The 19,503-nt window shown below is 34.0% G+C and overlaps 1 protein-coding gene across 2 annotated transcripts; it reads right to left on the bottom strand.

The window, feature by feature from the left end:
* Positions 1 to 596: 596 nt before the first annotated feature.
* Positions 597 to 18,349, bottom strand: LOC126820779 (intraflagellar transport protein 81 homolog). 2 transcript variants are annotated; one of them, XM_050548904.1, is made up of 14 exons: positions 18,263 to 18,349; positions 12,534 to 12,723; positions 11,616 to 11,722; positions 9,898 to 10,078; positions 9,455 to 9,610; positions 8,670 to 8,780; positions 8,373 to 8,457; positions 7,815 to 7,978; positions 7,565 to 7,660; positions 6,703 to 6,849; positions 6,298 to 6,447; positions 5,666 to 5,884; positions 3,295 to 3,539; positions 597 to 2,462 (listed from the first exon to the last, which is right to left on the bottom strand). In XM_050548904.1, the coding sequence occupies exons 2-14, from the start codon at positions 12,675 to 12,677 to the stop codon at positions 2,189 to 2,191; spliced, it is 2,079 nt and encodes a 692-aa protein (XP_050404861.1). In that variant the 5' UTR covers positions 12,678 to 12,723; positions 18,263 to 18,349; the 3' UTR covers positions 597 to 2,188. The 2 variants fall into 2 exon arrangements, with proteins under 2 accessions (XP_050404861.1, XP_050404872.1); XM_050548915.1 differs by having other exon boundaries at positions 12,534 to 12,710; positions 18,263 to 18,330.
* Positions 18,350 to 19,503: the final 1,154 nt, after the last annotated feature.

The following is a 19,503-nucleotide window of genomic DNA, read 5'->3' as shown; positions in this document are numbered from 1 at the left end:
AAAGATCTTGGCTCTTTTTGATATTCGCGCATATCGGATTGTAACTTCCTGAATTATTGCCCTTGATTGTACGGAAAATCGTGTTTTTGAAAACCTTTTAAATTGCACCATAATGAAGGTTGAATTCAAATTTCCGGTAAAGCGAAACTAAAGTGTCCGTTAAAATGACCGCTCTTTGTACACAAATTGTGTAAAAGTATGTAATAGGAAGGTTGTGGTCCCTCTAGAGCTCATAATTTTATCCGACTTTGATGAAACTTAAAATATATCTTTATATCCCAATGATCTCAGTCCCTTTCGATATTTGCGCATTTCAGATCATACCTGTCTGGATGAGATCCACCGATTGTACAAAAAATCACTTTCAAATCACTTCCATTTTTAGCTTGTTCTCTATCAATCTCTTGCAAAATGTGGACGTATCTTGCCTGAAAATTAACAGCTGGTTTTAAATCGGATAAAAATTGTTCATGAAAATGTGGGCCTATAAAAAACTTGAAGAACTCTAGCCTCTATAAAGTAAACTAAACGGACCCGACTGACAAGGGAGACGACTATCTAGTTTGGGTATATAAAAATAAAACAAACTATTTGCGGACATCTGTAAATTTATTTAGGAAGAGGAACATATCTCCACAATTTCTCCCTAATATAATTATCAATTTTACCACCAAACTTTATCACATAGACAGTTCAAAGTTTAATTCACAGTCTTAGGTTAGGAATGTACACTAGCTTCATATATACATGTAGGTTCTAAAATTTGAACAGATCTTTGATACTAATATATAAATAATATCAAAAATTTCAAGATAGCTGTCAAAAATCTATAAAGATGGATGCCAAACACGGAAGATCGTCTGTGAATAAAAGTAAAAGAAAAATGAGAAGGTTAATATTTTTCCAATAGTTTTCTTTAAAATGTTAATGTAACAATAACTATAATTTCAAATGCGTCAGAATGCAAATAATTTACATATTTGATTTTGTGCAAAATATTAGTATTGGTATGTCAAATAGATATATAGATATTCCAACATATTATATACTATACATGGCTTTATAAGTCAGCAAAAATAAATAAAAATTCACAAAATTAACATTTTCATAAACTTAAATATATAACTTTTATACTATAGTAAAATGAATTCATGGACGGAATAATGTGGTTCAGAATAAATTCATCAATATATATATATATAATAGATTTAGACTAATATTTCCAGTTTGTGTCTGTCTGGTAGACTACTATATAAGAAGTATTCAAATCAACCAACTGTTGATCCTTGTCAGGATCTATTTTATAAGATTTGGTAATGGCCCTCGTCACATTATTGTGTATCGTACTAGAGCATGCCAGTGTTTGAAAAATATCACTTAGGCTGACATACTCTAGAGCTAGGTTAGGCATAGGTTGTATGCATTTCAAGCACAGTCACATATGGCGAAGCTGCTTGTTTTTTTAAAGCATGGCTAAAAAGTTTGTTCGTATTCGAACGTAAGGTTTAAAGCTAACCATACGCTGAATACGTGAGAGTTACGCCAGAGGTATGTTACTCATAGGTCAAGTATGCTAGTCATATGCTTTCATAAAGGTGTACTGTAATACTGGCATATGCCTGACGATTCAGTAACGTATTTAACGTACAACTAGTGTATGGTTGGCATATTGCCAGCTTTTTAGAAAGTGTATATATAGGCACCCATACTGCAATAATGCTGCAACATAGAAAAGCCAATGCTTATATGGGCACTTTGTCACATGATAGCTGTACGCTGGATATGTGCAGTTTATACGCTACTCATAGGTTAGATATACGGTACTCATTATAGTAAGTATACAAATAATTCTGTATTTTCAAGGGCATTTTGTGCTATGAAAATTATTTTATTTATTTTCATACGCAACTTGTACATTTCTCTCAAACATAATAGTGTGACAGGGCCATGAGAAGATTAAACTGTTTGAAAAATCCCAGGACCACAAAATAAAAATAATTGGAGTTGGCTCCTTCGTTTTCTCAGCAAAATTCAAATCTTGGTTGATCAGATATGAAATGATCTCTAGAACTATATATATATATATATATATAGTTAATCATCTATGTCAGAAAAAGACGGAAAAGGTGTGGACAAACAATGATCTTAATAATCCTATGAAATGTAGATGATAAATACAAATAATCAGTTATAAAACCAATCTATCTTCTTCTAAATGATTTGGTGCTTGATCCATGTAGCCTGGACCTCCGCTCATTTGTACCCCTCCTCCACCACTACCATAATCACCCCCGCTCATACCACTGGAACACTGACGTTTACATTCCATAAGTCGAGACAGATCCTTCCACATCTTCACTTGATGAAGGTTTGGTTCATGCATTTCTCGAATAGATTTTTGTTTTTCCCGTAGTCCTGTTCCCAAATTACTCTGTTCCTGAATTTTTTTGTTATACATGTCTCTGTAAAATAATTAAATATTTTAAATGGCTATACCAGTAACACTGCTTCTATTAGATGAAATGAGATAGAACTTAATGTCCTCTTTTTCTGCAGCAACCGGACTAATGATGGTGGTCAAATGTTATGTCGTGTGCAATAAGAGAAAATTTGCCAGGACAACGACATTGCTGTCTACTTTTCATTGAATTTCATTGTCAAAGGTTATTTTACACGCAAGGCAACTAGTACACATGAAGACTTGGATTTTCGGGACCATCTGAACGACTAGATACTATTTCTTTTCCAAGCAATCTGTCCTTAAGAACTTACACAAGGAACCCTAGCTGAAAAATCCTGAGGAACTTTCTCGGGCCAAGACAGTGTTGAACCTAAGACCTAACGGTACATGTCCAACAATTTTACTTATATTATATGCGACAGGTACAATAGATGTAACAGATACCAAATATAATTTTAAAATGACAATCTTTGCTATGTTTCACCTGTAACATCTATAGGCAAGTTCCAGAAGAGGTGTCTTGATACTAAACATATATTTGGGTTGTTAATAGTGTTTAAAGATAAAAACTGGCGTGGTTTCGATTCCCCAGTTGTACGTGGCAAGGAGTAGGGTCGACTGTCCAACCTCGTGGGTTTTCTCCGGGTCCTTCGGTTTCCTCCCACTGCTAAAGACCCCTACGCGCAAGCGAATTATTGTAATAAAATTAAACCATACGTTAGTCCCAAAATGACCTGGTTTGTGTCGAGTGGACGTTAAACCCCATTTCTCTCTCTCTCTCTTTAAAGATAAAAGTCACGTAACTATTTTCACACAGTTCCTAACTGAATTACCTGTATGTTTTCCTTTTCTCTGAGGGATCAGATGAAACATAAGCCTTCATTTCTTCATTTATCCTTTGTTGTTGAGTTTCCATTATTGTCATCATGCCACTCAAATAATGATATCGTGATTCTTCAGCCTTTACTTCTTCTCGATAACCTCTCACTTCATGTTCTAACTTCTGCATATTGCTTTCTAAACCAGCCTGACAACGATCATAGGCAGCTTTCTTGTTCTCATATTCTGGTGTCTGTGTCTAAACAAAAGACGGGTAAAATAAGTATAACCTCCTTCTCTAATCAACTTAGTAAACCATAATAAAGTGTCCTTAAGAAAAAACATTCTAAATTATCTAATGTGTGATCTTATGTCAGTAACAGTTATCTGGTTCTTGGATAATCCCTAAAAAATGTTCATGTTTTTATGTGGCTAAATGATTTATCACAAATATCAAATTTCTGCATTTATCTCATGTGTTTATTCTCGTTCTGTGTAGGAATTCACTTACATCTATAAAACAGAAACTTCAAATTTTAAAATAACTTCATAATAATAATAACCATTTTTTTTTCAATAAATTTAATGATGCTAATTATATTGTATTTGGTACAGTAATCAATGATGAAATTGACAATTAATGATTATTGCGTTAGTGTGGGTGTTTGAAAAATGGAGATAGACTCAATCAACAGTGCCATGCACATTTCACATACTCTTATCCAGTTAAAATTTAATTTTCATTTATGAATGATTACATACATAACCATATGAGGTGTAATATTCTGGATTTATTGATCTAATTTTTCACCCGTGCATCATCAGGTAATTCAATTAGTAATTTAATTCTCATGTTATATACCTAAACTTGACTATCACTGTATGCTAAACTGAATACAGGTTTATTTACAAGCAGTAACTAATTGTCCTCTTGGACATAGGTGTACGGGGAAATTTTTGACTGGGGGGGCGGTGGTGGTTGGTGCCCCAAAAATGTACTTAGGTTCTTAGTATGTTACATAATAATCATAATATCTCTTTTGCGATGAATAAGTTCTTAATTTCTAAATCATCAATAAAAGAGAACTAAATTTTATTTACTTGTAATATACACAACTAAAAACAGTTGTTTATGTAACTGTAATTCGTGGCTTACTGTACTCCAAACAATAGAGGGTTCGAGTCTTAAGATTTCTATTTAATTGCCTAACTATAGACACTCTGAATTTAAATTCGCTGTTAAATTGGACGCATTCAAGAACACAATATTTTTTTATACAACTTTTACAAAGTACAATTGTGTGCCCACATTTTCCCAGCATTTGGTGCCCAAGCCCCGCCAGCTCGTACGCCTATGCTCTTGGAATTATAGGTTAAAGCACAATTTATAAATTTCAATAACATTTATTAGAGTTGAGCCAACTGACCACTTACACATTACACCAGAAATGTTTAATGGAGTTACTCCTTAACACAGGAAATGTGAATATATGGTTATCACTCTCTATCAGATAGAATCAAAGTTATCTTGTGCTAAAGCATTGATCAATGAATTTGCTTAGCTCTGCTTAGCTTTAGCTCAAAATGTTAATCATTGAACTCAGTCAAGACATTTACCTAATGACCATCTACATCAAGTTTAAACATTCTACCTCAATTAAAAGCAGGGTTGTTATGTTCCAAAGTCTTGACCAATCAAATTGCTTATCTCTCCTTAGCCTAAGCAGAAAATTCTCATCATCAAACTTAGTCAAGGTAATGATAAAATGAAACTATACTTGGAGTTTCATCACTCTCACTTAATTATAATCAAAGTTATCGTGACCCAAAGCATCAACATTGCTTATCTCTGCTTACCCTTCACAGAAAAAGCTCATCTTCGAACACCATCAAGGCATTGACCTAATAAACACCTACACCATGTTTGAACATTCTACCTCAATTAGAAGGAGAGTCCTTGTGTTCCAAAGTCTTGACCAATCAAATTGCTTATCGCTCTGCTTACCCTGAGCAGAAAATACTCATTATCGAACTTAGTCAAGGTATTGATGTAATGAAACAATACACCAAGTTTCATCACTTAATTAGAACTGAAGTTATCGTGTCCCAAAGCATCAACCAATCAAATTGCTTATCTCTGTTTACCCTAAACAGAAAATGCTCATCTTTGAACTCCATCAAGGCATTGACCTAATAAACACCTAAACCCAATTTGAACATTCTAGCTCAATTAGAAGGAGAGTTATTGTGTCCCAAACAGTGTGACGGACTGACAGGCAGACGGACCTATTTTAATAAACCCCTGCTTTCTTCTAAAGGCGGAGGACAAAAATTTAATGTGAATGTTAACTCCTATTTTAAAATAAATAGTACATAACTATTTACCTGCATGGTTTCTCGCAGTGGCCTTATTTCTCGCAGTATGGGAGCAAATGTACTGCGTTTCTGTTGTATCTGTACATGCAGACGTTGAACCATCTCAGAAATATCTTCTAATGTTTTTCCCTTCATATCATCAAAATCACTTTTCATACTAGAAACTTTCTCTAGGTTGTCTTGTGTCTCACGGTATCCAGATACACCTTTTTTCTTCTCCACATGACTCTGAAGAAAATATAGTTCATTTGAGACAAACATATGGAATTTTTATAATTTTATTTCAATAATTCACTTGCGCGTAGGGGTCTTTAGCAGTGGGAGGAAACCGGAGACCCGGAGAAAACCCACGAAGTTGGACAGGCGACCCTACTCCTTGCCATGTACCACGCCAGTTGACTCAATGACAGACTTTACGGAGCAGTCCATTTGCTGATTACACTATTTTGCTTGAATACACTATTTTGCCTATAACGTTTTTTAGGACTTCGAATTCTGTCTTATGGTTTGGATTGTTCGTACTTGGTTTTATTTTATTTATGGTACAGCGTGCACGTGCTAACCATTCAACCATCCAACCCCCCGTTTCTAAAGAGACTGGCAAACAATTTTTTTTCAAATCTCAATTTAAGCTAACTTACCAACTGGGCATTGACAGTATCTTCCTTTTTCTGCAATATTTCAATTGTTCTCTGAAGAGTTCCTACTTCAGCTTTTAGCTCAGCAACTTCTTGTCTTTTTTTCTTATAAAAGGTACTCTTGCTTCTTAATTTGTTTACATACCTTTTGAACTAGAAAAAAATAAAAACAAAAAATAAATATATTTTGTGCTTCCCATTTCTGTCAATACATCTTCGTACCAGTATATATATAAAAAAAAAACAATTCCATAGAAATTGCTTGAAAAAAGTTTTTGTAAAATAATTTCCAAATACTTCACCAGAGGAAGCTTTCATCCCCACCCCCACAATGTGCGACTGTGAGGTAGATAAATCAACTGATGTTATAGTAAACTGATATTTGCAGTTTGATACAAACTAACTCACATCTTCACCCTTTAAAACCTCTCCTCCTTCAACACTCTGTGCTTGTTCACGTTTCTGAATGGCTTCTTCTTTAAAACGATTATATTCTTCTCGAGCAGTTCGTAAATTTTCAGCCACTGAATCTTTCTTATGTACAATAATACCAGCCTGTAATAGATAATTACAATGATCAGTTACCTTCAAAATAGCACTTCAGATATAATTACATCCGGCTTTTGAATACTATGGCATTCAGTGAAATCCGTCATCATTTTCATGTCCCGATTTATTTCCTTATTACTTCACCCCAAAAAGTTTTTAGTAATCCGTATTCTGAATATTACAAATTACAACATTAATCAGCCGTCCCGTCACACCATTTACATTGAACTAACATTGTATAATCTGGCCTTCAATCCGTGGGTGTTAACCTACATAAGATTGACAACCAATTGCAATCATCAATCAATTATCGTTGAGATTAATACTCATGTCGGTTTTTGTTGATTACCTAGATATTAACAGAATGACGCACAAGTGGTTTCAACGTCAAAGCCTTTAAACATTCGGCACACCTCGGCCAATTCTACGAATCTATGGTTGTGCATTATTGAATTTAAATACCTATTTAGAAAGAAATACAGAAAGTCAATTTCAATATTTCTACTACTGATAATTGATTTTGTTTCAAAAACTGAAAATATCCAGTAGCTTAGAATAAAAAATGAATAGGATTATCAGTTCTGGACTGTAAACCTAATTTTGTTGTGCAACTTATAATTTTAAAAAGTTTCTGTCGTAAGAATAATCAAACATCTACTTAACAGAAAGTTTCTTTTGTGCTATATTTCTAATTTTTTCAAAAGTCTGAAGAAAAACATACCTGCTGTTTAAATAGTGAAAGTTTATCATCAGATGGATCTCCTGCTCTCATTCTTTTCTCTATCAATTCATTTACTTCAGCATTCAATCCTTGTATCTAAAAAACAACATAAATGCAGCAGGATTACTAGCCATCATAATTGTCAACACTACAGCATTTTCAATCACACATACCAAGGTTAATTCTTTTGTCATGAAGAGATATTATTTATCACACATGAATAGGAGCATGATTGAATGTGCCAGATTACCTGCTGCTGTAATTCATTTAGATCAGACTGGCCCATAGCTGGTTCAGAAACAACTTTCTGTAAATCTTGAACATTTTTTTTCTTGCCAGCTAAATCTTTCGGTAACTTTTCTTTGACTAGGTAGGTATTGGTTTTAGTTTCTTCCTCTAGTCTTTCTATCAAACCTGAATAATTAAAACACATTCTACTTGTTGTTTCCCAAAAAGCAAATGGAGTGTTAGCATGGGAAACAAATTTGATATGAATAAATGAAGTGGTGTTTAACATCGTACTGTTCTGTACCAACTGGGCTAATGAAGACGGGCATATGCCATACAATGTGCTTTGAGGGAAATTTTGCCTGGACAGCAGAGTTACATGTATAGCCTACTCTTATTTTGAATTCCAACTGTCAATGTGTACACGGGACCTCAGGTTTTTTTCATCCCACGCTGAAAAATTCAGAGACTCAAGGATCTTTCTCAGCCTTGACATGAATAAAAAAACAAGTAAGATTATGCCATTTAAAAATTAAGATTATATTTGTTGACAATCGTTGATGTCCAAGGATGTACTTACTCTCTGCAGTTGCTCCTACACTGGCTTGCTGCATATCTTTTAACTGCTGAACCATTCTCTTAGTTCGCTGTTCAGCATGTTGAATCTAAACCACAAAATAAAGTAATTTAATAGATATATTTACATTTAGTGAAACCAGTAGTAAGTATGTCCAGTTGAACAATGATTTAAGAGTGTGTTTCATTTTTCCAGACAAGAATCATGAACAATTCAAAACCCAGTCTATGTTATTACCATAGACACCTAAAGTCTTTGGAGCTGATGGTGTAATGTCCAATATATATCATATTTTCTTACTAGTATCTGTTGTTCTTGTTTTTGGTCTCCTATTTTCTTTTCTCTGTCCCTCTCAACTCTTAACATACGCGCTACATTCATCATCTTCTGAGAATTAGGATGCGATTCCACCTAAAATAATAACCGCAACATGATCAATTGCTGTAACAAACAAAAACGTTTCAGTCCAAATAAAATAATTACTTTTTTATTGTTTATGACATGAAGGGTAGAAAACAGGACAAACTCTTTTAAGATCAAGTTTTTTTTTTTTAAAAAAAACCCCAAAGACTTACTAGTTACCACCCCTTTCACCCTTCCCAAAATAGTCACGCATTCTATAACTGATGTTTTTAAATATATATAAAATATTTCAGGGTGTTTCTAACACAATAATTGATCATGCCAAAGTTCTTGAAATATGATGCAAGGGGGGTAAATCTTTTGACACGCAGTCAACTAGCTGCAACTTAGCCAATTTATGGTCAAGTTAAATAGAAAAGGAAGAAAATAAGTAATCATTGTCATTATTCGCATACCATTTTAATATTCTACTTGTTTACTTGCATTTGTATGAACATATGTAGCATAAAATTGGCTGTTCAAGTGAGTCATATTGTTACAATATTAAAATGAATTGAAAGAACATTGATGCATGATGTCAATGAGAAAATTGGTCGACTATATGTGCCTATTTTAATCTCATATTATTGAAGAGTTGAGAACTGTGAAGATCTGTAGCGTTAATTAATATGAATTAACCAAACAAAAAGGTCTGTTAAATAATGAGACAATATATATATAACCTTTCGTCGCAATCTTTCTATTCTTTTGTTAAGTTGTTCTTTTTCTTCCTCCATGTTGACTATATCTTTCCTGATTTCAGATGTGTTAAAACTGGAGCCTTTTAAGGTTTCAGATTGCTTATGAAGTTCTTTAAATTGTTCCATAAGGTCTTCATACTGAAATACACAGATTACAAAATAACTGCCAATCAATGCCTTATATAAGGTTTAGATAAAGAGCTGGCCGTACTAGCTATAATAGTTCAAAAATAGATAATGAAAAATGAGTTATAATGAATATATTGAAAATTTCAATTACTTTTTCCTGAGCAAAATTACCAGGACTATTGTTATGATAATAAATAAAGTCTCAATTATCTATTTTTAAATTAAATTATCAAATCCATGGTTTGCATTATTGAAATAGTCATCACATTTCATCAATGAAATCCAACAATAATTACCTGTGCATATAAACCAGTGACTTCCTCATCCTGCATTATTTCTGCTGGTATTTCGACTTTTACCAAATATTTTGCTAAATAAGCTCGTTTCTGTAGCTCTGGTACTCGCTGAAGTATCCATTCTAATATCGGATATATGACTGGTTTTTCTCCCTGGACTATTCCACTGCGAAATGTGCTTCTAAAATAACAAAGATTTGATGTGATTAAAATCTTTCAATAAGGTGATCACAGGACTGGCCCACGAAACAAGAGAAACAAGTGGTTGTCATGCAAGATATGCCCACATTTTGCAAGTGATGGACAGAGAACAAGCTAAAAAAAATAAGCGATTTTTCATACAATCAGGGGCCATAATCCAGGAAGTTACTGTCCGATATGCATAAATATCTATAGGAACTGAGATCTTCAGGATATAAACATATATTACATGCTTTTACACTATTTGCGTACAAGGAATGGCCATTTATTTGCCGGGCAGTTTCGTTACGATTTTTACGAAATTCAATCTCAACCATCATTATGGTTTAACGGTGAGATATTTAAACAGTTTTAAAATCAGATAAAAATTGTGACCTCTAAAGGGTCCAGAAGCTAAAAATGCAATTTTTCGTACAATCAGGGGCCATAATTCAGGAAGTTATGATCTGATATGCGTGAATATCGAAAGGAACCAAGATCTTTGTGATATAAATTTAAATGTATAGTTTCATCAAAATTGGAACAAAATTGTGGACTATCGAGGGTCCACAACCTTGGTATTACATACTTTTACACTATTTGCTACAGAGCAGCCATTTTGTCAGGCAGTTTCTGTCTGATTTTCACGAAATTCGAATTCAAACGTCATTAGGGTGTAACGATGACATATTTAAAATCGGATAAAAATTGTGACCTCTAGAGGGTCCACAAGCTAAAAACGTGATTCTTCGTAAAACCAAGGGCCATAATCCAGAAAGTTACAATCTGAAGTGCGCGAATATCGAAAGGAACCAAGATCTTTGGGATATAAACATATATTTAAGTTTCATCCAAATCGGATGCAAATTGTGGCCTCAAGAGGGTCCACACCCTTGGTATTACATACTTTTACACTATTTGCATACAAATGCACCTGCAGCCCTATTTTCAAGCCTTCCACTCTCAAAAAATTAGCCGGCTACTTTGATACTTTACCCACCTACACTGGCTACAGTAATATTTGGTGAAACCCCTGCATACTCCATGAAGTTTTGATCCGATACGTGTCAATATTAAAAGGAACCAAGATCTTTTGAAGATAAACCTATATTTCAAGTTTCGTCAAAATCAGATAAGAATTGTGACCTGTATAGTGTCCACAAACAGACGGGGCAACGACAATATAATACGTCCACATGAAAATGTGGGCGTATAAAAAATGAGACTATTAGGCCTCAAAGATGAAAAAAGACACAGGAATACCACCATTACTTTTAGGGAAACTAATCCTCACTTTTTTTTATCATGGGTAACTGAACTTATTTGTTGAGCATTCATAAAGTTTCAATGTCAGGAGCCATAACTAATACATTGTTGAGCAACCTCACTCAGTGAAATAAATCTGACAGAGCTGGTGAGAATATAAGAGAGCAACATTTTTTGTTTCCATACTGAACTTGTAGATGTGTATAAAATGTTTTGAAACACCGGTACTCAGTACTGAGAAAGAATAAAAGTATAATTTTTCAAAAACTTACAAATTCCCTCCACCATCGGTTGGTGGCTTATATTTCAGAACTCTCAAAAGTTGAAATATCCTTATTGCAGTTTGATCTGGAGTTTCCTCTCTAATATCAACTTTTTGCTGAAATTCAAAACCTCATAGTAGTCATACATGTTAATTTCAACATTCGTGGAAAAAGACACACTTTGGTCAAGGGCTACACAAAAATCAAGTATATTCTCAAAAAAAATCCCAAAACATCTTGCAAATCATTCTCCAAATGCAAAAAAAAAATTCAATTATTATATTTCAATATGTTTTCATGAAAGAAATATTGAAAACCTAGCAATGGCCTGTGTTAAGAACAAAAACAATGTTGAGAGAATTATTTTAAATACCAAGTGGTACATTTATAACAGTATAATAACAGCAGTGTTTATTGAAGCAGGCTTACAGTTACAAGGAAGTATTTTAGAACTTGAGTTTGAGACTCTATAGACCAGTGATTCTCAACCAGTGTGCTGCAGCACACAGGTGTGCCGCGAAATTTTGAACGGCACACTAGACTAAGAAAATGTGAAAAACCATGTGATCCCAATTCAGTATTCACTGGTGTCTGAGTATTTTAGAACTTGAGTTTGAGACTCTATAGATCAGTGATTCTCAACCAGTGTGCTGCAACACACAGGTGTGCCGCGAAAAAGTTCATAGCTGTGTTTTTCTTTATTTAGTTTGAGTCATTCTTTGTGTCTATGTCTAGTCTCTGTCTACGGTTATATTCTGTCCAATTTAACATGTTTTTGTTTTGCAAAGCCAGGTGTGCCGCTATTTTTTCATGTGGTCCAAGGTGTGCCGTTGGCAAAAAAGGTTGAGAACCACTGCTTTAGACATATGGGACTCTGGCTGATCAATCCTACCCATTGTTAAAACTATTTGAGTCATCATAACATACCTTTGGATCAATAAATGATAAGGTATCTGATAAAACCTGAAGAAGCTGTTGCTGTTCAACAGAATCAAAGGATATCAGATTGTAGTTTTTATTGAATGGTGGCTTGTTTAACTCTTGAATTATATATTTCAGCTGTTCACTCATTTTGAAGTTATTTTATACCAGCAGTCTGCTTAACTGAAATTATATACTGAAAACATCAAAATAGAGCAGTTTAATCTTAAACTTCTGTACATAAAGATAGGTTGCCAGGCAACAAAACATACGCCCACAGCAGCTAAATCGTCCGAGCGGTTGACAAGGGTTGTCACATATTTATTCTTTTGTAGGTAATTAGGGGCATTTAAAATTTAATAGACAATTTCATACAGATGACATTATAATTTTCGTTGTTTGAGGGTTCACAAGGTTCTAAAACCTAAAACAAGGGCCGAAACTCTGGAAGTAATCTACAGAAATTGGGAAATTCGGCAGGCTTTTTCGTTTTACTAATTCAAATAATACATATCAATTTCATACAGATCGGATGATAACTTTTGTCATTCAAACATTCACAAGGTTCAACAATGTAAAACAAGGGCCATAACTCTAGAAGTAATTGACGGAAATTGCTGACATTCAATAGGCTACTTCATATCTCTAAATAAATTGATGTATATGAATTTCATACAGATTGGGTGATAACTTTTGTCGTTCAAGCGTTCACAAGATTCAACAAAGTGAAACAAGGGCCATAACTCTAGATGTAATTAACAGAAATTTGCTGAAACTCAATAGGCTTGTTCGTTTTTTCATACAGATCGGATAATAACTTTTGTCGTTTTGTCACACGGTGCAACAAAGTGAAACAAGGGCCATAACTCCAGAAGAAATTAACGGAAGTTATTGAAATTAAATAGGCTTCTTCACCTCACTAATGCAAACAACATATATCAAATTCAAAACAATCAGATGATAAATGTATTCTGTAAAGTGTTCACAAGAAATTGTGGACGGACGGACGGACGGACAGGGGCGACGGCAATATACGACCACATTTCCATGTGGGCGTATAAAAATGATTATATTGCAATAGAATTAGAAAGTGGCTCAAGGGCAAGTGACAGAGTGAAGCCATGTACCAGCAGGTTTTAAAATATCCCTGAAAGTGAAATGATAATATTTAGAAAGATGTGATTCACTTGTAGGAACTTCAAACAAAAGATATAAGCTTATGTCTCAAAGGTACAGAGACCCAATGTCCAACCAGACTGGTGTAACGATTATAATTTATATAAACATTTGTGCCATTAATATTAACTTCCACATGACATCTTCCAAATCCAACAACATTGAACAAGTAAAAATCAACGAATGGAATGGAGTTTTATGGCAAGTCAGCTTCAACTGGGCTACAGTGCGCCAAACATACATGTACATGTATGGTGAAAAGCGAGACATGCTAAAATATATCACAAAACAATAAATTTATATGCATATAAAAACAAATATACCTAGATATACCTATACCTATAAATATTTAACATGAAAAGATGAAATTATGGTATGTACAATTAAAATTTACAATAAAAACCTGTCTCTTTTAAAAGATGTAGTATAATACAATATAGACCCGGTTGGGCAAATATTTGGTGTAATGATTGACAACAGTAAAAATGTGATCTAACATCATAGAGATGCTTGCACTCAATCCATATGTGCTTAACTGTCAAAGAATAATGTACCATTATTATTATTATAGCATATTTACAGTGTGCGCTTTCATAGAACGTGTTCAGGGGCACTTTGCAAAGTGACAATGTAATCATAAAAAAACAGTCAGTTAAAAGTGTGTATAAATAAATGAGTTTAATAGTAAGTGCAGGGTTTGACAGTTAAGCACATATGGATTGAGTGCAAGCAAGCATCTCTATGATGTTAGATCACATTTTTACCGTTGTCAATCATTACACCAAATATTTGCCAAACCGGGTCTATATTGTTTTTTTAAAAGGATATAGAGATGTGCAACATCTTAAACTAAATGGTAGATTATTCCATAAAACAGGGGCTTGAAAACTAAAAGAGCGCTGACCATAAGAGATTAGCTGAACAGTTTGTGGTTTTAAATGTAGTTTATCTGATGTATGTAATGTTCAACCAGGTGTATAAAGTTCTAAAAGATCTGAGAGGAAAACAGGTGTTAAATCATTTAACCATTTAAAATTAAGTAATAAAATCTTAAAATCAATTTGATATTTAACAGGTAACCAGTACCTGTGTAAATTGTATAAAACAGGGGTTATGTGGTCATAGTTCTTCATTAAAAGTTAAAGTAACAAGTCTAGCTGCAGTATAATTTATATAACTTATAAGTTAAAGGGGCTATCCCGATTTGAACAGAGTCTCAAAAATAAAACTCCGAGTATGTATGAAATTTAAGCACCAAAATATAGAGGAATGATATATTTACCTTGTCTCAAAGTTTCAGTTCAAAATATTGAGTAGTTTGGACGTAAACGTCTAAACTGCTTATCCCGGACACATAACCCTTTTAAGATTTGAATTCAATTTTTTCATTGGGTAACCTAATAACTGATTCCCGTTCCTTGAGAGGACTATACAGTGCATGACTCATGTGCCGTATTTGATAACGAAAGGTAAATTTAACCTACAAATTGTCTTTATAACAAAAAATGTCTGGTTTTATCCAAACACCACATAATACAGCTTGAGACACCGGTCTCCATTTCCAGATGAAGAATGACAGATTTAAGTTGTTTGCAAACGAATCACAAATATTGAGTTAGTTACTCGGCCCTTAGGTAGAGGATTTTAAGGGATTTTAACACAAAATTAAGCAGTTTTATTCTCCAAAAAAATATCGGGATTAGCCCTTTAACTTAAAGATACATTATGGGAGATTTTAATAGAGAGTTGGCCATTCTTGCTATAACAGTTCAAAAATAGATGATGAAAGGAGAATATATTGGAAATTTCAGTCAAATTACTTTATTCTGAACAAAGTTATCACCATTGTAATTTTTGACTAGAAATGGGAGTCAATTCTCTCTTCACCGTCTCCGAGAATAGACGATTGTTTGATTGACAGGCGTTAACTCCACCTACATAATCTCGATTATCAAGTAACATTTTCAATGGCTGTGGTTTGAGACGGGGTTGCAATTCAATTCGTATCACATTTATTTTTACTACAAATTAAAAATAAGACTTTTAATATATAGATAAGAAGCGAAAGTTTGAAAGGAATGGACCAAATCAATGAGGCATATTGTTAGCCTGCGTAGTGCGTCTACTCGTCTCTTGTACTGTAACTGGTAGGCCTGCGTAACTCCCGACAGTGATACAATGGAGCTTCAATTCAACTGGGGGGTGATGTTAGCTGCGATGTTTATCAATTTCTATAATTTTTCTGTAAACGCAAGTGACAAAAGAGCGTAGCCTATAATACCGACATCCAAACTCTCATTTTAACCACAGCTAAACATAATATCAAGGTCGTATACATGTACATGTATATCAAACTTTCAATCAAATTGACTGACATGCGGCCTCACTCAACAGCGGTCTCGCTTCGTACAATCTATCATATAGCCTCGATCTAAAATTATTTCCGAGAGTATGACGTCACCGTAACGGTTAATCTCCGCTTACGACGCCATTTAAAAATTTAATCAATCAACGAAATCCTGTTTAAATCCAAGCCGAATCCAACCCATCCGTGGGTCTACAGAGTTGATTTTGTGCTGGTTGTGTAAATAAAGATCTAATTTATAATTTCTATGACATCTGAAGCCTAAATAAAGACTTGCAATAATCAGATTTAGCTCTTGCATAATGTATGTTTAAGGTTACCGGTAAACCAACTAAAAGTGAATTAAAGTTATCTAATTGAGAAGTAAACAAGAGAAATAACAAGTGACTTAGTAGCCTCTACCGTTAAAAATTTACGTATTTTACTTATTTTATTTCTGATGTTAAAATAGCACAGTTTACAAATATTATCATAAGCATAAACCTATCGAAAATTGCACCAATATTACGAGCTGAATAAGACGAAAAATTATCACAGTTACCAATTACAGCAGGGGGGTTATTTAATGCCTTGAGCCTAATATCCAACACCCGAATAGTAAAATCTCACTACAAAATTTTACCTCATTCAGAGGCAGGCAAGCCTGGAGTGGAGACTACAATAATAAACTAATTCCCATTGAATTGAAATAAAGGTGAAAACTTACTGCATAATTATATGATTTGATTAAAATCATATGCTATGCGAAATTTCTGTTCATTTTAAACACACTGGGAGAAAAAAAAATTGGGATTTTTGAAAAAATTTGATTGTAAACTATTGTAATTGGAATAGGCAAAGCTATAAATGACTGAAGATTCTCAATTTAAAATTTTTTCCCCCAGGCTTACCTAAATTTCGTTTCATCTTACATGGCCGAGTTTGTAAATTTGTGCATTACCCTATCAATGGTTGTTTATAGAAATTGGTGGCTTAGAACAAAAATTAAAATATACGAAAATTAGTGTTATTATCATCAACTACAGCGTTCAGCATGGAAGGGCAGTGTGTCGGAACCCATCTTAGTGTCTTGTTATTCGAGTCTAAATAGTCAACAAACAAAATGGTGTCAAAATTGGACAAACTTTTTCTCGACAAAAGCTAAACTACTGTAAAATAAAAAGTTATTGACCGATTCGGCCGAAATTTGGTGTGAGGTCATGGCTAGCCCCATTACCCCCTCAAAATTTCAAGTCTCTACGATCACGGGAACTGGTAGAGGTACGTTACTGAAATAGTACTGTAATATCTAACTGCACCTCAAATGAACAAAACTGCTAATCAAAAGTTGATTTGATTAGGCCCTTGCAAGAATTTATTAAAACTGTTTTCGCACTGCTAACGTTGACAGTTGAGTTAGGCCTATTTTGTTGCTAGATAACAAACCTTATCTCTCCACCCTCCGTGTTTCAAATAAGAAATGGTGCTATTGACATCAACGTAGCACATGCGGGAGCGATTCGCACCCGGCATTTGTAAGCAAAATTGACAATATTTTTAATCAAAACAACGATTCATTAATATTGTTATTTATAATATTTCTGCCACACCCAACTACAATTAAATATATAATCCTAACTGAAACGGGTACAAATCCCCTCTTTTTAAATCAAAGCGACAGTAGATTGCTTTTTCCGACATTTTAAATTTACGTCTGTAACACATAAAGGCGGGACCTCGTGTGCAATAGCCAATCAAACTACTAATCTGATCTGAGTTGCGCAGTAGTAATATGATATGCCGTAATTATGAACGTCTGAATCAATTTTGATAAAAACATCGCTTGATTTACTTTATTGTCAATATTTGCTGATAAATGAATGTTGTTTCAGTAGATTGGACTGCATATGTGTAATAAGTACTAATAGTATAAAATTAACTTATTTTTAAGATGGTACATGCATTAATAAAGAAATTGAGTTTGCCACTTGTGACTTGGAACTAATTACTTAATTAAAGCATAGATCTATGATTAAAGGCATCCAATCGTAGCTATTTTCAAGTTGCCTGTCACACAACAAATTATCACACAGTGTTATTGCCTGTATATTGTCGTCTTGAATTTTGTTACGAAGGGTAGGCCTACTGTAGTGTTATATTTCAAATATTTAATTGAAGATTTGGCACTGGTACAATACATATTATATTAATTTACCTTTAAAACCAGATCGGTTGCTGTATGTCAACAATTCTACACCGGAACTTGTACCAAGAATGTGTTCCCATATTGCAATGCGAGTAGTTCGGTGGTAGTCTCGGTCATCCAGAACCTCCTAGTCTTCAATATTTTTCTGGATGATAGAGACTAGTTCGTTCGGTGGCTGTTTGTTTCGGAGTACCGGAACCGACCAGTACTGACCGAAATCCGTGTTAATACTTATAAAAATCGGATTAATTCGACAATACTCAACGAAATAATATTACTAAAAATCCTTTGTGTCAGTGTGAATATTGATTTTTGGCGTTTCATGGTCTACTAGTAATCAGGACAATATTACATTATATACTAATAAATATTAAAAAAAGCCCTCAATGACTGTAGGCATGCAAGATATACGCCCACATATGATTATATCCAATTAGAAACATAATCTGTTAAAAACTAATGTCTCTGTCGCGTTTGTTTTCGGAAATGTGTAGAGGGTCCACAACATTGGTATAGGTATAGGTATAGATAACAAACCTTAATCTCTCAACTCTCCGTGTTTCGAGATAAGACATGATGTCATTACCTTCAATGTAGCACATGCAGGAACGATTCGCACCCGGCATAATAAACAAAATTGACAATATTTTTAATCAAAAAAACGATTGGTTATTGTTATTTATAATATTTCTGCCACACCCAACTACAATTAAGCATATAATCAATCCTACCTGAAACGGGTACAAATCCCCTCTTTTTAAATCGAAGCGACAGTATATATAGATTGCTTTTTCCGACATTTTAAATTTACGTCTGTAACACATAAAGGCGGGGACTCGTGTGCAATAGCCAATCAAAGTACCCATCTGATCAGAGTTGCGCAGTAGTAATACGGCGTAATTATGAACGTCCGAATCAATTTTGATAAAAACAACGCTAATTGATTTACTTTATTGTCAATATTTGCTGATAAATGAATGTTGTTTCACTAGATTGGACTGCGTATGTGTAATAAGTACTAATAGTACTTATTTTTAAGATGGTACATACATTAAAGATACATTATGGGAGATTCGATAACGAGTTGGCAGTTCTCACTATAATAGTTAAAAACTAGATAACGTAAGGCAATTTGCTGAAAATTTCATTCAAATTGATCAACTATGAACCGAAAACTAAGCGAATGAAATTTCTGCCCAGCCTCGGTCATCATTACTAAAGTCAGTACGATAAACAGCATAGTCTCGATT

The sequence above is a fragment of the Patella vulgata genome, chromosome 1, assembly GCF_932274485.2.
Source record: "Patella vulgata chromosome 1, xgPatVulg1.2, whole genome shotgun sequence".
Lineage (NCBI taxonomy): Eukaryota > Metazoa > Mollusca > Gastropoda > Patellidae > Patella > Patella vulgata.
The sequence above is the reverse complement of the archived record's forward strand: the minus strand, read 5'-3'. Positions and strand labels throughout refer to the sequence as shown.